This window comes from Clinocottus analis, unplaced genomic scaffold, assembly GCF_023055335.1.
Source record: "Clinocottus analis isolate CAN_PGR_092001 unplaced genomic scaffold, fCliAna1.0.p SCAF_28, whole genome shotgun sequence".
In the NCBI taxonomy this organism is placed as follows: Eukaryota; Metazoa; Chordata; class Actinopteri; order Perciformes; family Cottidae; genus Clinocottus; species Clinocottus analis.
The window spans coordinates 10001-22766 of NW_027176020.1; the positions used below are offsets into that span (position 1 = coordinate 10001).

A 12766-nucleotide genomic window follows, 5' to 3' on the forward strand; every position below is an offset into this window, starting at 1 on the left:
GTTAACCCTAACCCTAATGACATGTAATGTAATGAGTGCTGGCGTGTGACTGAAGTTCCTTTGAGATCCAAACATTTCTAGACACAACTACAGCTGCATAGCTGTGTTGTACTGACCTTGTTAACCTAACCTGAACTTCACTAGACATGAATGTGAAAAGCATCTACAGAAATTTTTGATTTATATTATCATCAGAAGCGCTGCTTGTCACTAAGATAGCAAAACGTTGTCCACCTTAAAGATCAGTCTACCTTAAAGATGGAGCCTGTGCCAAAGTGGACTCGCCCATTTCACCGTAGTCAGCAGGTGGTAAGCCAGACACTGGGCATTGCCCCTTCACAGGAAGCGGCTATAGCACTGCAGAAATAAACAAGTTTACAGGCCAGTCTCTTTCGTTATTATCGTGGTTCATGACAACTGTCATATAACTTTGCTTTCGCCCAGATTGAGGCCAAGCAGGAGCCTGGAAGGGGTCTGCTGATCTGTATTCTAATTCTAACAAAAGTAGTGCTGAGATTATAAGAAACCTTTCAAAAAAACTTGACATCTCTCCAGCCAACCTCTTAAAAGACCCACAAACATGCCCTTACTCAAAACCCATCAAAAGGTCCTTCAGCAACATCGAACACCAACCCCCTCTAAAGTTCTCAAAAACCACCTGGAAACCCCTGAAAGACCGGGTCGGGCTGGCGGAGGTTCTAATAAGTATTGTAGGGCTAAAGTGAAGATATGAGAAGTCCCTGGTTGGAAAAAGCCTGACAGTATTTGTTTGTGTTGTTGTGATGTCCAGGCTCTGCTCGGTGGTCGTGGTGGTCAGGGTCCGATCTGGCAACCCGGTCCGGATAAATACGGCAGACTGGACCGCCAACTGCAGAACGCCAACTCTCAGTTTATAGAGGAGCAGCAAGGCCAGCAGCAGGTACAGAAGCAGCAATAAAACAGCCAATAACAGCTCTGATACTGTGATATTATTGATGTGGTTTCAAGCAAAGCAAATATTGTGTATTCACGGAGAGTCACCTGCCCCCGACAAGCAGTCAAACATCCAGGAGCTGGGTTTTGTAGGTTTTTTTGCAGGGAGCAAACAAACACTTGAGCTGGATAACGCATCTTTAAAACGTTCAAAATACTTTCTCACTGGTGTACAAAGACAGCCGACAGCTATAAACAGCGTCAAATAGCGCCTAGACGGCATAGAATTGTGATAAATTGCCCCTAACCCTTCTTCCATTCCCAAAACTAAACTACTCAAAGGCTGATATTCACATTGCTATCCACAACACCACTGCCTCATTTACCATAAGTACCTGAAAAAGGTGTACAAAATGACACGGCTATACTGGCTCCAACCATGTGTGTTTGAATCAGCTGATGGCGGAGCAGCAGGACGAACAGCTGGAGCTTGTGTCAGGAACAATTGGAGTCCTGAAGAACATGTCAGAGAGGATCGGCATGGAGCTGGATGAGCAGGCTGTGTAAGAACTTTCAGATGTATTGTGTAATGTTGTAAACACATAGGTAATGTTGTAAACACATAGGTAATGCTGTAAACACAGAGGTAATGTTGTAAACACAGAGGTAATGTTGTAAACACATAGGTAATGCTGTAAACACAGAGGTAATGCTGTAAACACAGAGGTAATGCTGTAAACACAGAGGTAATGCTGTAAACACATAGGTAATGCTGTAAACACAGAGGTAATGCTGTAAACACATAGGTAATGCTGTAAACACATAGGTAATGTTGTAAACACATAGGTAATGTTGTAAACACAGAGGTAATGCTGTAAACACAGAGGTAATGCTGTAAACACATAGGTAATGCTGTAAACACAGAGGTAATGCTGTAAACACATAGGTAATGCTGTAAACACAGAGGTAATGCTGTAAACACAGAGGTAATGCTGTAAACACATAGGTAATGCTGTAAACACAGAGGTAATGCTGTAAACACATAGGTAATGCTGTAAACACATAGGTAATGTTGTAAACACAGAGGTAATGCTGTAAACACATAGGTAATGCTGTAAACACATAGGTAATGCTGTAAACACATAGGTAATGCTGTAAACACAGAGGTAATGCTGTAAACACAGAGGTAATGCTGTAAACACATAGGTAATGCTGTAAACACATAGGTAATGCTGTAAACACAGAGGTAATGCTGTAAACACAGAGGTAATGCTGTAAACACAGAGGTAATGCTGTAAACACATAGGTAATGCTGTAAACACAGAGGTAATGCTGTAAACACAGAGGTAATGCTGTAAACACATAGGTAATGCTGTAAACACATAGGTAATGCTGTAAACACAGAGGTAATGCTGTAAACACAGAGGTAATGCTGTAAACACAGAGGTAATGCTGTAAACACATAGGTAATGCTGTAAACACAGAGGTAATGCTGTAAACACAGAGGTAATGCTGTAAACACAGAGGTAATGCTGTAAACACAGAGGTAATGCTGTAAACACATAGGTAATGCTGTAAACACAGAGGTAATGCTGTAAACACAGAGGTAATGCTGTAAACACAGAGGTAATGCTGTAAACACATAGGTAATGCTGTAAACACAGAGGTAATGCTGTAAACACATAGGTAATGCTGTAAACACATAGGTAATGCTGTAAACACATAGGTAATGCTGTAAACACAGAGGTAATGCTGTAAACACATAGGTAATGTTGTAAACACATAGGTAATGCTGTAAACACAGAGGTAATGCTGTAAACACATAGGTAATGCTGTAAACACAGAGGTAATGCTGTAAACACATAGGTAATGCTGTAAACACAGAGGTAATGCTGTAAACACAGAGGTAATGCTGTAAACACAGAGGTAATGCTGTGACACTTGTCATGCTGCATCATGGGTACATCGGCACTGCGAGGACTGCGTTAAAATAGTAGACGGGATCGGAGGCCGATCCACATATTTGATTTGGAGTTCATGAAATGAAGTTGCTCACTTGCAGGTCAATGGCGGCTTTGATTGGTTCATGGACCTAACCCTGTTGAGTCTCTTTGTGCTCTTCCTGCAGGATGTTGGATGACTTCACTCATGAGGTGGACAACACTCAGTCTAGACTGGACAACGTCATGAAGAAACTGGCCAAAGTGTCTCACATGACCAGCGGTAAAGTGTCTCGCAACACATGATATCACCCTTCGTGTATCTGCTGGAGAGAAAATAATACAATAGAATAATACATTAGTGAGTAATTGATACGTTTTGGTGTTACCAATGGTAATACTTGTAGTTAGTTAGTGGATAGTTATCTCTTATAGTTAACATTAGTTATAGATTTAGTTATTAATGTGGCCTTACACGTTGTAGCAAGTATTGCTGAGTGGATCATTAGTTGACATTAACATTTTGTACCTCCACAGATCGTCGTCAGTGGTGTGCTATCGGCGTGTTGCTCACGATCCTCTTCGTGGTGATCCTCCTCTTGCTCATCCTGTGATTCATGCCTCCTCTGGTCCGCTCAGCACTCCTCTCTCATCTGGGACTACTGAGCTCTCCTGGACTATTCTGGACTCTATGACTCTACTGGACTCTATGGACTCTATGACTCTACTGGACTCTATTACTCTACTGGACTCTATGAACTCTATGACTCTACTGGACACTATGACTCTATGACTCTACTGGACTCTATGACTCTACTGGACTCTATGGACTCTATGACTCTACTGGACTCTATTACTCTACTGGACTCTATGGACTCTATGACTCTACTGGACTCTATTACTCTACTGGACTCTATGAACTCTATGACTCTACTGGACACTATGACTCTATGGACTCTATGACTATACTGGACTCTATGGACTCTATGACTCTGCTGGACTCTATGGACTCTACTGGACCCTATGAACTCTACTGGACTCGATGAACTCTATGACTCTACTGGACTCTATGACTCTACTGGACTCTATGGACTCTATGACTCTATGACTCTACTGGACTCTATTACTCTACTGGACTCTATGAACTCTATGACTCTACTGGACTCTATGACTATGACTCTATGACTCTACTGGACTCTATGACTCTACTGGACTCTATGACTCTACTGGACTCTATGAACTCTACTGGACTCGATGAACTCTATGACTCTACTGGACTCTATGACTATGACTCTATGAACTCTATGACTCTACTGGACTGTATGACTCTACTGGACTCTATGAACTCTATGACTCTACTGGACTGTATGACTATGACTCTATGGACTCTACTGAACTCTTTAGGACTCTACTGGACTGAGGCAGACCACACTGTGTGTACCAAACTGTGCAGGACCTTCCTGGACTCTGTTGGACTCTTACAGACTCACTGCTCTCTTCCTGCTGGACCGAAAAGGCTCTTTGAGTGTTTGACTGTTATGGAAGAGGTCAAAGGTCAAACCAGCTGGAAATGTGTTTGATGTGTTTTAATGTTTCATTTGTGTTGTATTTAAAGGGCTGCAAATAACCGTAACAGTTTAATCCCAGTTCAACTCAGAGTTTAGTAACTCCAGTTTAACTTCATTTTAATCAGTATTAAAACCTCCAATTTAAAGGAATACTTCACCCGCAAAAGAAGCATTTGTACATCAGCTACTTGTCCTGTGACGCCTTAAGGTTTTGAGGGAAACCCTCTTTTCTTCGCATGCGTCCAAGGTGAACAAAGAACCAAGTTTAACAAGAAGAAAACTATATCAAAACATCCGTTCACAAACTGTCCAACAACTCGTGCAGTGTCACCCAAGTCTGTAAACACAAGTAGATAACACCTCATGATTAAAAGAGTCCGGATAGACGAGGAGCGCGAGCATGAGAGTAACTTCATCGTTTATTCATTTGCACACAGTTTAACTGTCACTCTGAACTCCATTTTTAACTCCATGTTAACATCAGTTTTTTTCTGGTTGTATACAGTCCTGGTCAATCCTGGTTTACTCCAGTTTAACTCTGCTTTAATTCTAGATTAAATACAGTTCATATCAGGTTTAATCCTAGTTTAAGTCACTTTGATCCTGGTTAAACTCTGTTATAGTAAAAACACTAAAAGTTCCTGGTTTTGTTTACATTTTGTGTCATTTTGTTTTACTGACTGTATCTTTTTATGTAACGGTATATCTCACTTTATTTAGCTTAGTGTTTCCTGAACCGTTTATGAATGGATTACTGTTTAAGTGTTAAACCACACACTTGCAGCTTCACAATAATAGCTTTATTGTGAAGTTAGCCAGTGGGTAACTTCCTGTTTGATATAAATTGGTTGTAATCAAAGAACCGAACAAAGCAGACAATCAATGTCCACAGCATCAGATCTACGGTACGCGTGTTCATATTTAATGTAAAGGATAACTCAGAGACATCTTGAACACGCTTTCATCGCTGTAATTCAGTTTGATTCTTATCCAAAAGAAATTCACTACATAATTCAGGATTTTCTGTATTTCTTTTTAGATTTCAGAACATTCTTCAGGTTCATCTGATGCCACTAATTTAGGAATCATTCAACTTTTTCCAACTATACTATAAATGAATAATAATAATAATAATAATAATAATAATAATGAAGATAATGAAGATAAAGATAATAACCAACATCTTGAACCTGACCGGCAGACTGAACAGTTAAACTGTTATTGATCACTGAATAAAACAATCTTTTATCTGTCTTGATTATGTTATTTTTTGTGGATATCAGTAACTTAATGCAGTGAAGTTGAATTTTGTTCTAATAAACTGATGCAGAAATTAAAATGTTTACTGATTGTTTAAAATGAAGAAATGTGTTCATGTATAGTTCTCATTAATTAGCAGTATATAAATAATATATCATACATTTGTATTTGTAAGAGTTACTCATGACAAGTCATATGAAGGGGGTTGTAATAGTGACCTGCAGATTAAAGGGTATTATTAATATATTATGAATTGTTCATATGCTGCCTATAAATGAAGGGTTAGTAGCTTTGTTAATAGTTGATCTTTTCCATGATGTCTCTTCCACAGATCAATACATGTGAACATATCTAGACATGGACTGATCTACCTGTAGACATGGACTGATCTACCTGTAGACATGGACTGATCTACCTGTAGACATGGACTGATCTACCTGTAGACATGGACTGATCTACCTGTAGACATGAACATATCAACCTATAGACATGGACAGATCTACCTGTAGACATGGACAGATCTACCTGTAGACATGAACATATCAACCTGTAGACATGGACAGATCTACCTGTAGACATGGACAGATCTACCTGTAGACATGGACTGATCTACCTGTAGACATGGACAGATCTACCTGTAGACATGAACATATCAACCTGTAGACATGGACAGATCTACCTGTAGACATGGACAGATCTACCTGTAGACATGAACATATCAACCTATAGACATGGACAGATCTACCTGTAGACATGGACTGATCTACCTGTAGACATGGACTGATCTACCTGTAGACATGGACTGATCTACCTGTAGACATGAACATATCAACCTATAGACATGGACAGATCTACCTGTAGACATGGACTGATCTACCTGTAGACATGGACTGATCTACCTGTAGACATGGACTGATCTACCTGTAGACATGGACTGATCTACCTGTAGACATGAACATATCAACCTGTACACATGGACTGATCTACCTGTACACATGGACTGATCTCCCTGTACACATGGACTGATCTACCTGTACACATGGACTGATCTACCTGTAGACATGGACTGATCTCCCTGTACACATGGACAGATCTACCTGTAGACATGAACATATCAACCTGTAGACATGAACATATCAACCTGTACACATGGACTGATCTACCTGTAGACATGGACTGATCTCCCTGTACACATGGACTGATCTACCTGTAGACATGGACTGATCTCCCTGTACACATGGACTGATCTACCTGTAGACATGGACAGATCTACCTGTAAACATGGGGTTAGGGTTAGCTCTGATGGCTTTGTGCTGAAACAGCAGCACCTAAAATGGTTGACAGGTCTACCTGTAGTCTGAGGTGTAGTTGGGGGGCGGTGGTTGTTTGCAGTGTTTGTGGAAGTTGGAGGGAAGTCCAGTTCACTTATGGTTAGACATGGTAAGACATGTTCTGTTGAGGCTTTGGTTGAACCAGGTGATGGGAGCTGTGGTTTGGTTTTGAAGGTAAGGTAATGTGGCTACGCTCAGTCACTGTGGATGCTTCTACCGGTGTCGGAGCACCCGGATGGTGGCAGAGGTGCTTTGGGTCAGCAGGAGGGTCACCTGGTCCAGACTGAGACAGGCTACCTTCTGCCCATTCACCTCCAGGATCTCATCTCCAACCGCCAGCAGGCCAGTATACAGCTTCTTAGTGCTGCTGTCCACCATGTCCTCCACATATACCCCTACAGTACACATGTCATTACACTATTAATATATTGTGTTAGCACAGCATTGATACAATCTAAATGCAGTATTTGTATCACAAATAAACCACAGAACATAAGAAACACTTGACTTTGATTCTGAAGATCCAGTGTAATCGGATCTGTAGCAGCAGAACCAGAAATACTATCTATGTTACATGGCTGGATCTGAATGGACAAACAGGAATTGAATCTGGTATCATCAACCTACAGTGCAACCACCATGTGTTGGGTGCTGTGTACCAAACCAACTGTCCCCTATCACAACAACATCCACTCTGAAATAAATCAAAGCAATGGGGAGATAGTGGCACTTAATGGAGTCTTGGTTTAACAGAATCAGGGAGTTTTAGCATGGCAGTGATGAATTCAGTTTTACCAATCTTTGTTTTGGACGGACAGTACTTCAGTTTAGAAATACATTAATAACGAAGAGAAACGTTTCTACAAATTTGTGCCATAAGGGGTTATCGTCATAAGATGTGTTTCAAGACCTTCAAAGGCACATTGGCTTTAAAGACGTAGCCAATGCTGTTTCCAGCAGATCGAAGATGTCGGACTTTATAAATAACCACAGTTGGCTGGATGATTGGCTGAAGGTTGGAGAAATTCACTTAAAGCCTCTAACCATCTCATGATTTACTTCTCAGACTGCAAGAGGTTAAAGTTGTCAGTGATCTGGTTTCTCAATCTGAAAACAATTCTACTGGAACTCAGTCACTGGAGAAAGGATGTGAAGGTCTCTGGAAATGCTCAAGTGGAAAGATTAAAGTCCACAATCACACAGCGTAACATCTTGACGATGAAGGACCCGCTGGTAGCAGAGTTGACTATAATTGGATAATGTCAGCACCAAAGGTTTCAGGATTAGATTTATTCTCTGTTATCTGTAGAGAGAACAGTAGGCAGACACGTTGCGACGTTAAGGAAAATAGACTCCTAAGAGATGGAGGAAGGTTCAGCACAGAAGCAATTCCTTTGGAGGTAAAACATCCACTCATCTTCGATAAAGCTCAGCGTACTGATAAAGGACTTGTCTCTGGTCTTGTTAGACCTTAGTGCTGATAAAGGACTTGTCTCTGGTCTTGTTAGACCTTAGTGCTGATAAAGGACTTGTCTCTGGTCTTGTTAGACCTTAGTGCTGATAGAGGACTTGTCTCTGGTCTTGTTAGACCTTAGTGCTGATAGAGGACTTGTCTCTGGTCTTGTTAGACCTTAGTGCTGATAGAGGACTTGTCTCTGGTCTTGTTAGACCTTAGTGCTGATAGAGGACTTGTCTCTGGTCTTGTTAGACCTTAGTGCTGATAAAGGACTTGTCTCTGGTCTTGTTAGACCTAAATGCTGATAGAAGACTTGTCTCTGGTCTTGTTAGACCTAAGTGCTGATAGAGGACTTGTCTCTGTACTTATCTGTACTCTCTGTACTCGTCTTGTTATACAAATAGCAGCCCCGCATAGTATTATTAGTATTTACAGTTGTATTTGAAGTATTCTCAGTCCCAGAGTCAGGTAGTCCTCCCCCTCTATTGATGGCTAGCAGTATTCCTAGTATTTACAGTAGTATTGGCAGTATCACAGTAAGATAGTCCTCTTTCTATTAATGGCTAGTAGTATTCGTAGTATTTACAGTAGTATTTAGTGTTAGTAGTATTTACAGTATTGGCAGTACCAGAGTCAGATCGTCCTCTCCCTCTGCTGATGACGAATCCGTACATTTGGCTATTCGGTTGGCTGACTTCCAACAGAAACGTTCCATCAGAACAAACCTGAAGAACACGACCGACGGAACGGACTGAAGAGGGCCGGCCGACATCGTCGATACTGAGACATCTCTGCAGCAAGCTAAGACACAGGAACACGGTAAGACAGGAGGAGAGTACAGTTAATCTGAGATCATTTAGAGAAGAGTTTATAATGACATGAAACTGTTTTACTGGTCAGCAGCTGGTCTGTAGTCCGTAGAGCGATCTGGCTTCTTCTGTTCCAACACAAAACTCTCAACTGACGATGACTTCCTCAACTGCAAGAAGGGTGAACCCTGCTGGACAGAAACATGCAGGTCAAACAAGGAGAACAAGGGTTACCTATAATGCACAGAAGGATGAGCACCAGAAACTATATTATTCCTTCCCTATCACTAGACTGACCTGAATATCTGACCTGAATATCTTTTCATATTCAATTCATGTAATGTTTGTCATTCATCTCTAAGGTCTGAAAACGAGTTGCAAGATTGAAAAAGCCAACGAAAACAAAGTAGACTATAGGTGAGGTGCGTTATAATGAATGCTGGTCCTAAATCAATTTTTTTTAGCCTGCAGGGTGCAGTCCTTTTGCAGCAAAGAACGTCCACAGCTGGAAGTTCTGACTCTCACCCTGATGGCTTCACACTCTTCTACAAACCGTATTTCAGGAAATGTAAAGTACAGTAATAGATCTTCTCACCACACTGAGTGACTGAACAGATGAGTACTTCCTGGACCCTAGGAGGGCAGGGTCAGACACCACGGTGCGGGGCCGTGAGCCGAGGTGGTTGAGGCTGCCGGTTCGAGTCCTGCTCAGCCGGACGTTGGAGAAAAGACGACGTAGAGAAAGACGAGAGGGTTCGTCTCTGCTGATGAGGCTGAAGAACCGGAGAACCATGTATTTATTACTACTCACCTTCTACTGCACACGTTCTACTGCATACGTTCTACTGCATACGTTGTACTGCACACGTTCTACTACTCACCCTCTAATGCACACAATTTCAGAGTTGTTGGTTTGAACTTGTTGGGTTTGAACTTACCATTCAGGAACTGAAGGGTCGTCCTTGTGAAGCTCTGCTCTCATTGGCTGTCTGACCTGTCCATCACTGCTGCTGACTTGGCTCTCAGCTAGAAAAGCTGGAAAGAAAAAATGCCATCAAGAAAAACTTCCAGAATTTAGTAGAGGGATTGTAAAGAACTGTAAACTCATGTTCATGGACTACTGTATTTCCTTCACACAAGTTTTAAAAGCATTATAATGAAAACATTTACTCAAAGACCGCCTGTTTCTAAAGCATGTAAAATGTTTAATCCCTTGAGATGTCCACAGTGCATTCATCAGCGACCTCGACCAGAACCTTGGCTTTACCTGTATAGAAAAACTGCTCAACTGCTCCAGACCAGTTTAAACTGGTTCGGAGCAGTTTATGGTTTCAGAATTAAAAAAGGCTTTCACTCATTACTATAAAAGGCTGTATGTTATCACTGCAAAGTAGTTATTACATCAGCAATGAGAAAGGTTCCTTTAACGAGCTTGTGACTGAACCTCTATGAGCCTTCATGTACATGCTCACCTGTTGTCTCTGAGGAGGAGATCTTCATCCTGAGATCCAGACCTCCCTCTTCCTCAGAAGGGCTCCTGTCCTTCCCCTCTGCTCCTGATCGAAGTGGTCTGTGGGGTTCGGCTGCAGGCGAGTCCCGCCCTACCCGTGTGCTGTTGAGCCTGATGTTCTGTGACATCTTTGGTGATGTCACAGAAGGAGGAGACCAGGAGGAGGGGCGGTTAGTGGTGTGCGTGGTCAGCTGATCAGGGGCATAGGGGTTGATTGGTAGGGCTGTGGTGGGCGTGGCTTGAGAGACGGTCATCTGGTTTTCGTTAAGTTCCACCTGATTGGCCGAGCTCCCCACACGGCCCGCCCTCTCACCGCGCTCACCAGGTGTGATAGAGTCAATGTGAGTCTCTCTGATGGGCTCGGTCCGCAGGTTGAGGTGGGGTCTGTGCAGACTCCGCTCTTGGTTTTCAGGTGCAGGTGGTTGTAGACGGAGGTTCAGGTTGAGTCCTAAAACTGTCCCACAGGAGTTGCACTGACTAAGCGTGTGTCCTCTGTGCTGTCCGTCAACATGTCCCGCCCTCCCGTGGACGTAGTGGTTGAGGTTAGGTCTAGAGACCAGCACACCTGGGTTGGATCTGGAGACCAGCACACCTGGGTTGGATCTGGAGACCAGCACACCTGGGTTGGATCTGGTGACCAGCACACCTGGGTTGGATCTGCTGACTAGCACACCTGGGTTGGATCTGCTGACTAGCACACCTGTCCCTCGCTGCCCCCCACGTCGCTCCAGGTAACGAGACTCCGCCTCCGTCTCCGTCTCATCCTCAAATCGCAGGCGACGAGTCGGAGATGCCGCTGGGCGTCGCCCTGAAGACCCGACAGCTGATGCGTTGCGGAAAGAGTCGCTCAGGTGACCCGAGTGAGAGGCCACGCCCCCCAACCTCACCTGGATGACCCCCGATCTGTGAACAGACCCGTCAAGATCAGGACTAGGACCTACATAGTTGTGTGTGTACTCACAGTGAGTGTACTCACAGTGAGTGTACTCACAGTGTGAGTACACTCACAGTGAGTGTACTCACAGTGAGTGTACTCACAGTGTGAGTACACTCACAGTGAGTGTACTCACAGTGAGTGTTACAGTGTGTGTACTCACATTGTGTACTCACAGTGTGTGTACTCACAGTGTGTGTTACAGTGTGTACTCACAGTGTGTGTACTCACAGTGTGTGTTACAGTGTGTGTTACAGTGTGTGTACTCACATTGTGTACTCACAGTGTGTGTACTCACAGTGTGTGTACTCACAGTGTGTGTTACAGTGTGTACTCACAGTGTGTGTACTCACAGTGTGTGTTACAGTGTGTGTACTCACATTGTGTGTACTCACAGTGTGTGTACTCACAGTGTGTGTTACAGTGTGTGTACTCACAGTGTGTGTACTCACAGTGTGTGTACTCACAGTGTGTGTTACAGTGTGTGTACTCACAGTGTGTGTTACAGTGTGTGTACTCACAGTGTGTGTACTCACAGTGTGTGTACTCACAGTGTGTGTTACAGTGTGTGTACTCACAGTGTGTGGTCGGCTCTCAGAGGAACACAATGACGCTTCATACGAACTCCGTCCTCAAACTGCTGCCGCGGCAACCGAGATGACACAAAGAGACTGAACACACACACAAACACACAGTGGGTGGGGGAGGGGATGACATCAGCAGCTCTGATTGGTCGATGTGACGGGGAAGAAGGATTAAACGAGTCAGAATTAACCTGACTGTGTGAGTGTGTGTCATTGTATGTGTGTGTGTGTCACTATGTGTGTGTTACTGTGTGTGTGTGTGTGTGTGTCACTGTGTGTGTTACTGTGTGTGTCTGTGTTACTGCATGTGTGTGTTTGTGTCACCGTGTGTGTGTGTGTGTGTCTGACAGTGGTGGGCAGGCAGGGCCTGCTGAGTCTTCTCTACAATCACTAAGTTATATTTTATCATTTAATAGTTTTTCATAAATCCATGTGTTGTGACGACGTCCTCGTCTCACAGCT

At 43.1% G+C, this 12766-nt stretch overlaps 2 protein-coding genes across 2 annotated transcripts in view; one reads left to right on the top strand and one right to left on the bottom strand.

Moving 5' to 3' along the window:
* The window catches only part of stx6 (syntaxin 6), a 7336-nt gene extending 1570 nt beyond the window's left edge, over nt 1–5766 (top strand). Inside the window, exons 5-8 of the mRNA XM_068593056.1 lie at nt 791–919; nt 1369–1475; nt 3041–3135; nt 3390–5766. Of these exons, the coding sequence (XP_068449157.1) occupies nt 791–919; nt 1369–1475; nt 3041–3135; nt 3390–3466 (408 nt within the window). The 3' untranslated portion in view covers nt 3467–5766. The remainder of the gene's footprint in view (nt 1–790; nt 920–1368; nt 1476–3040; nt 3136–3389) is intronic.
* A 984-nt stretch (nt 5767–6750) lies between these two features.
* Nucleotides 6751–12371, bottom strand: LOC137795540 (uncharacterized). The gene is made up of 7 exons (XM_068593071.1): nt 12299–12371; nt 10749–11689; nt 10215–10311; nt 9872–10049; nt 9361–9464; nt 9096–9268; nt 6751–7406 (listed from the first exon to the last, which is right to left on the bottom strand). The coding sequence occupies exons 1-7, from the start codon at nt 12337–12339 to the stop codon at nt 7225–7227; spliced, it is 1716 nt and encodes a 571-aa protein (XP_068449172.1). The 5' UTR covers nt 12340–12371; the 3' UTR covers nt 6751–7224.
* Between the last annotated feature and the right edge of the window lie 395 nt (nt 12372–12766).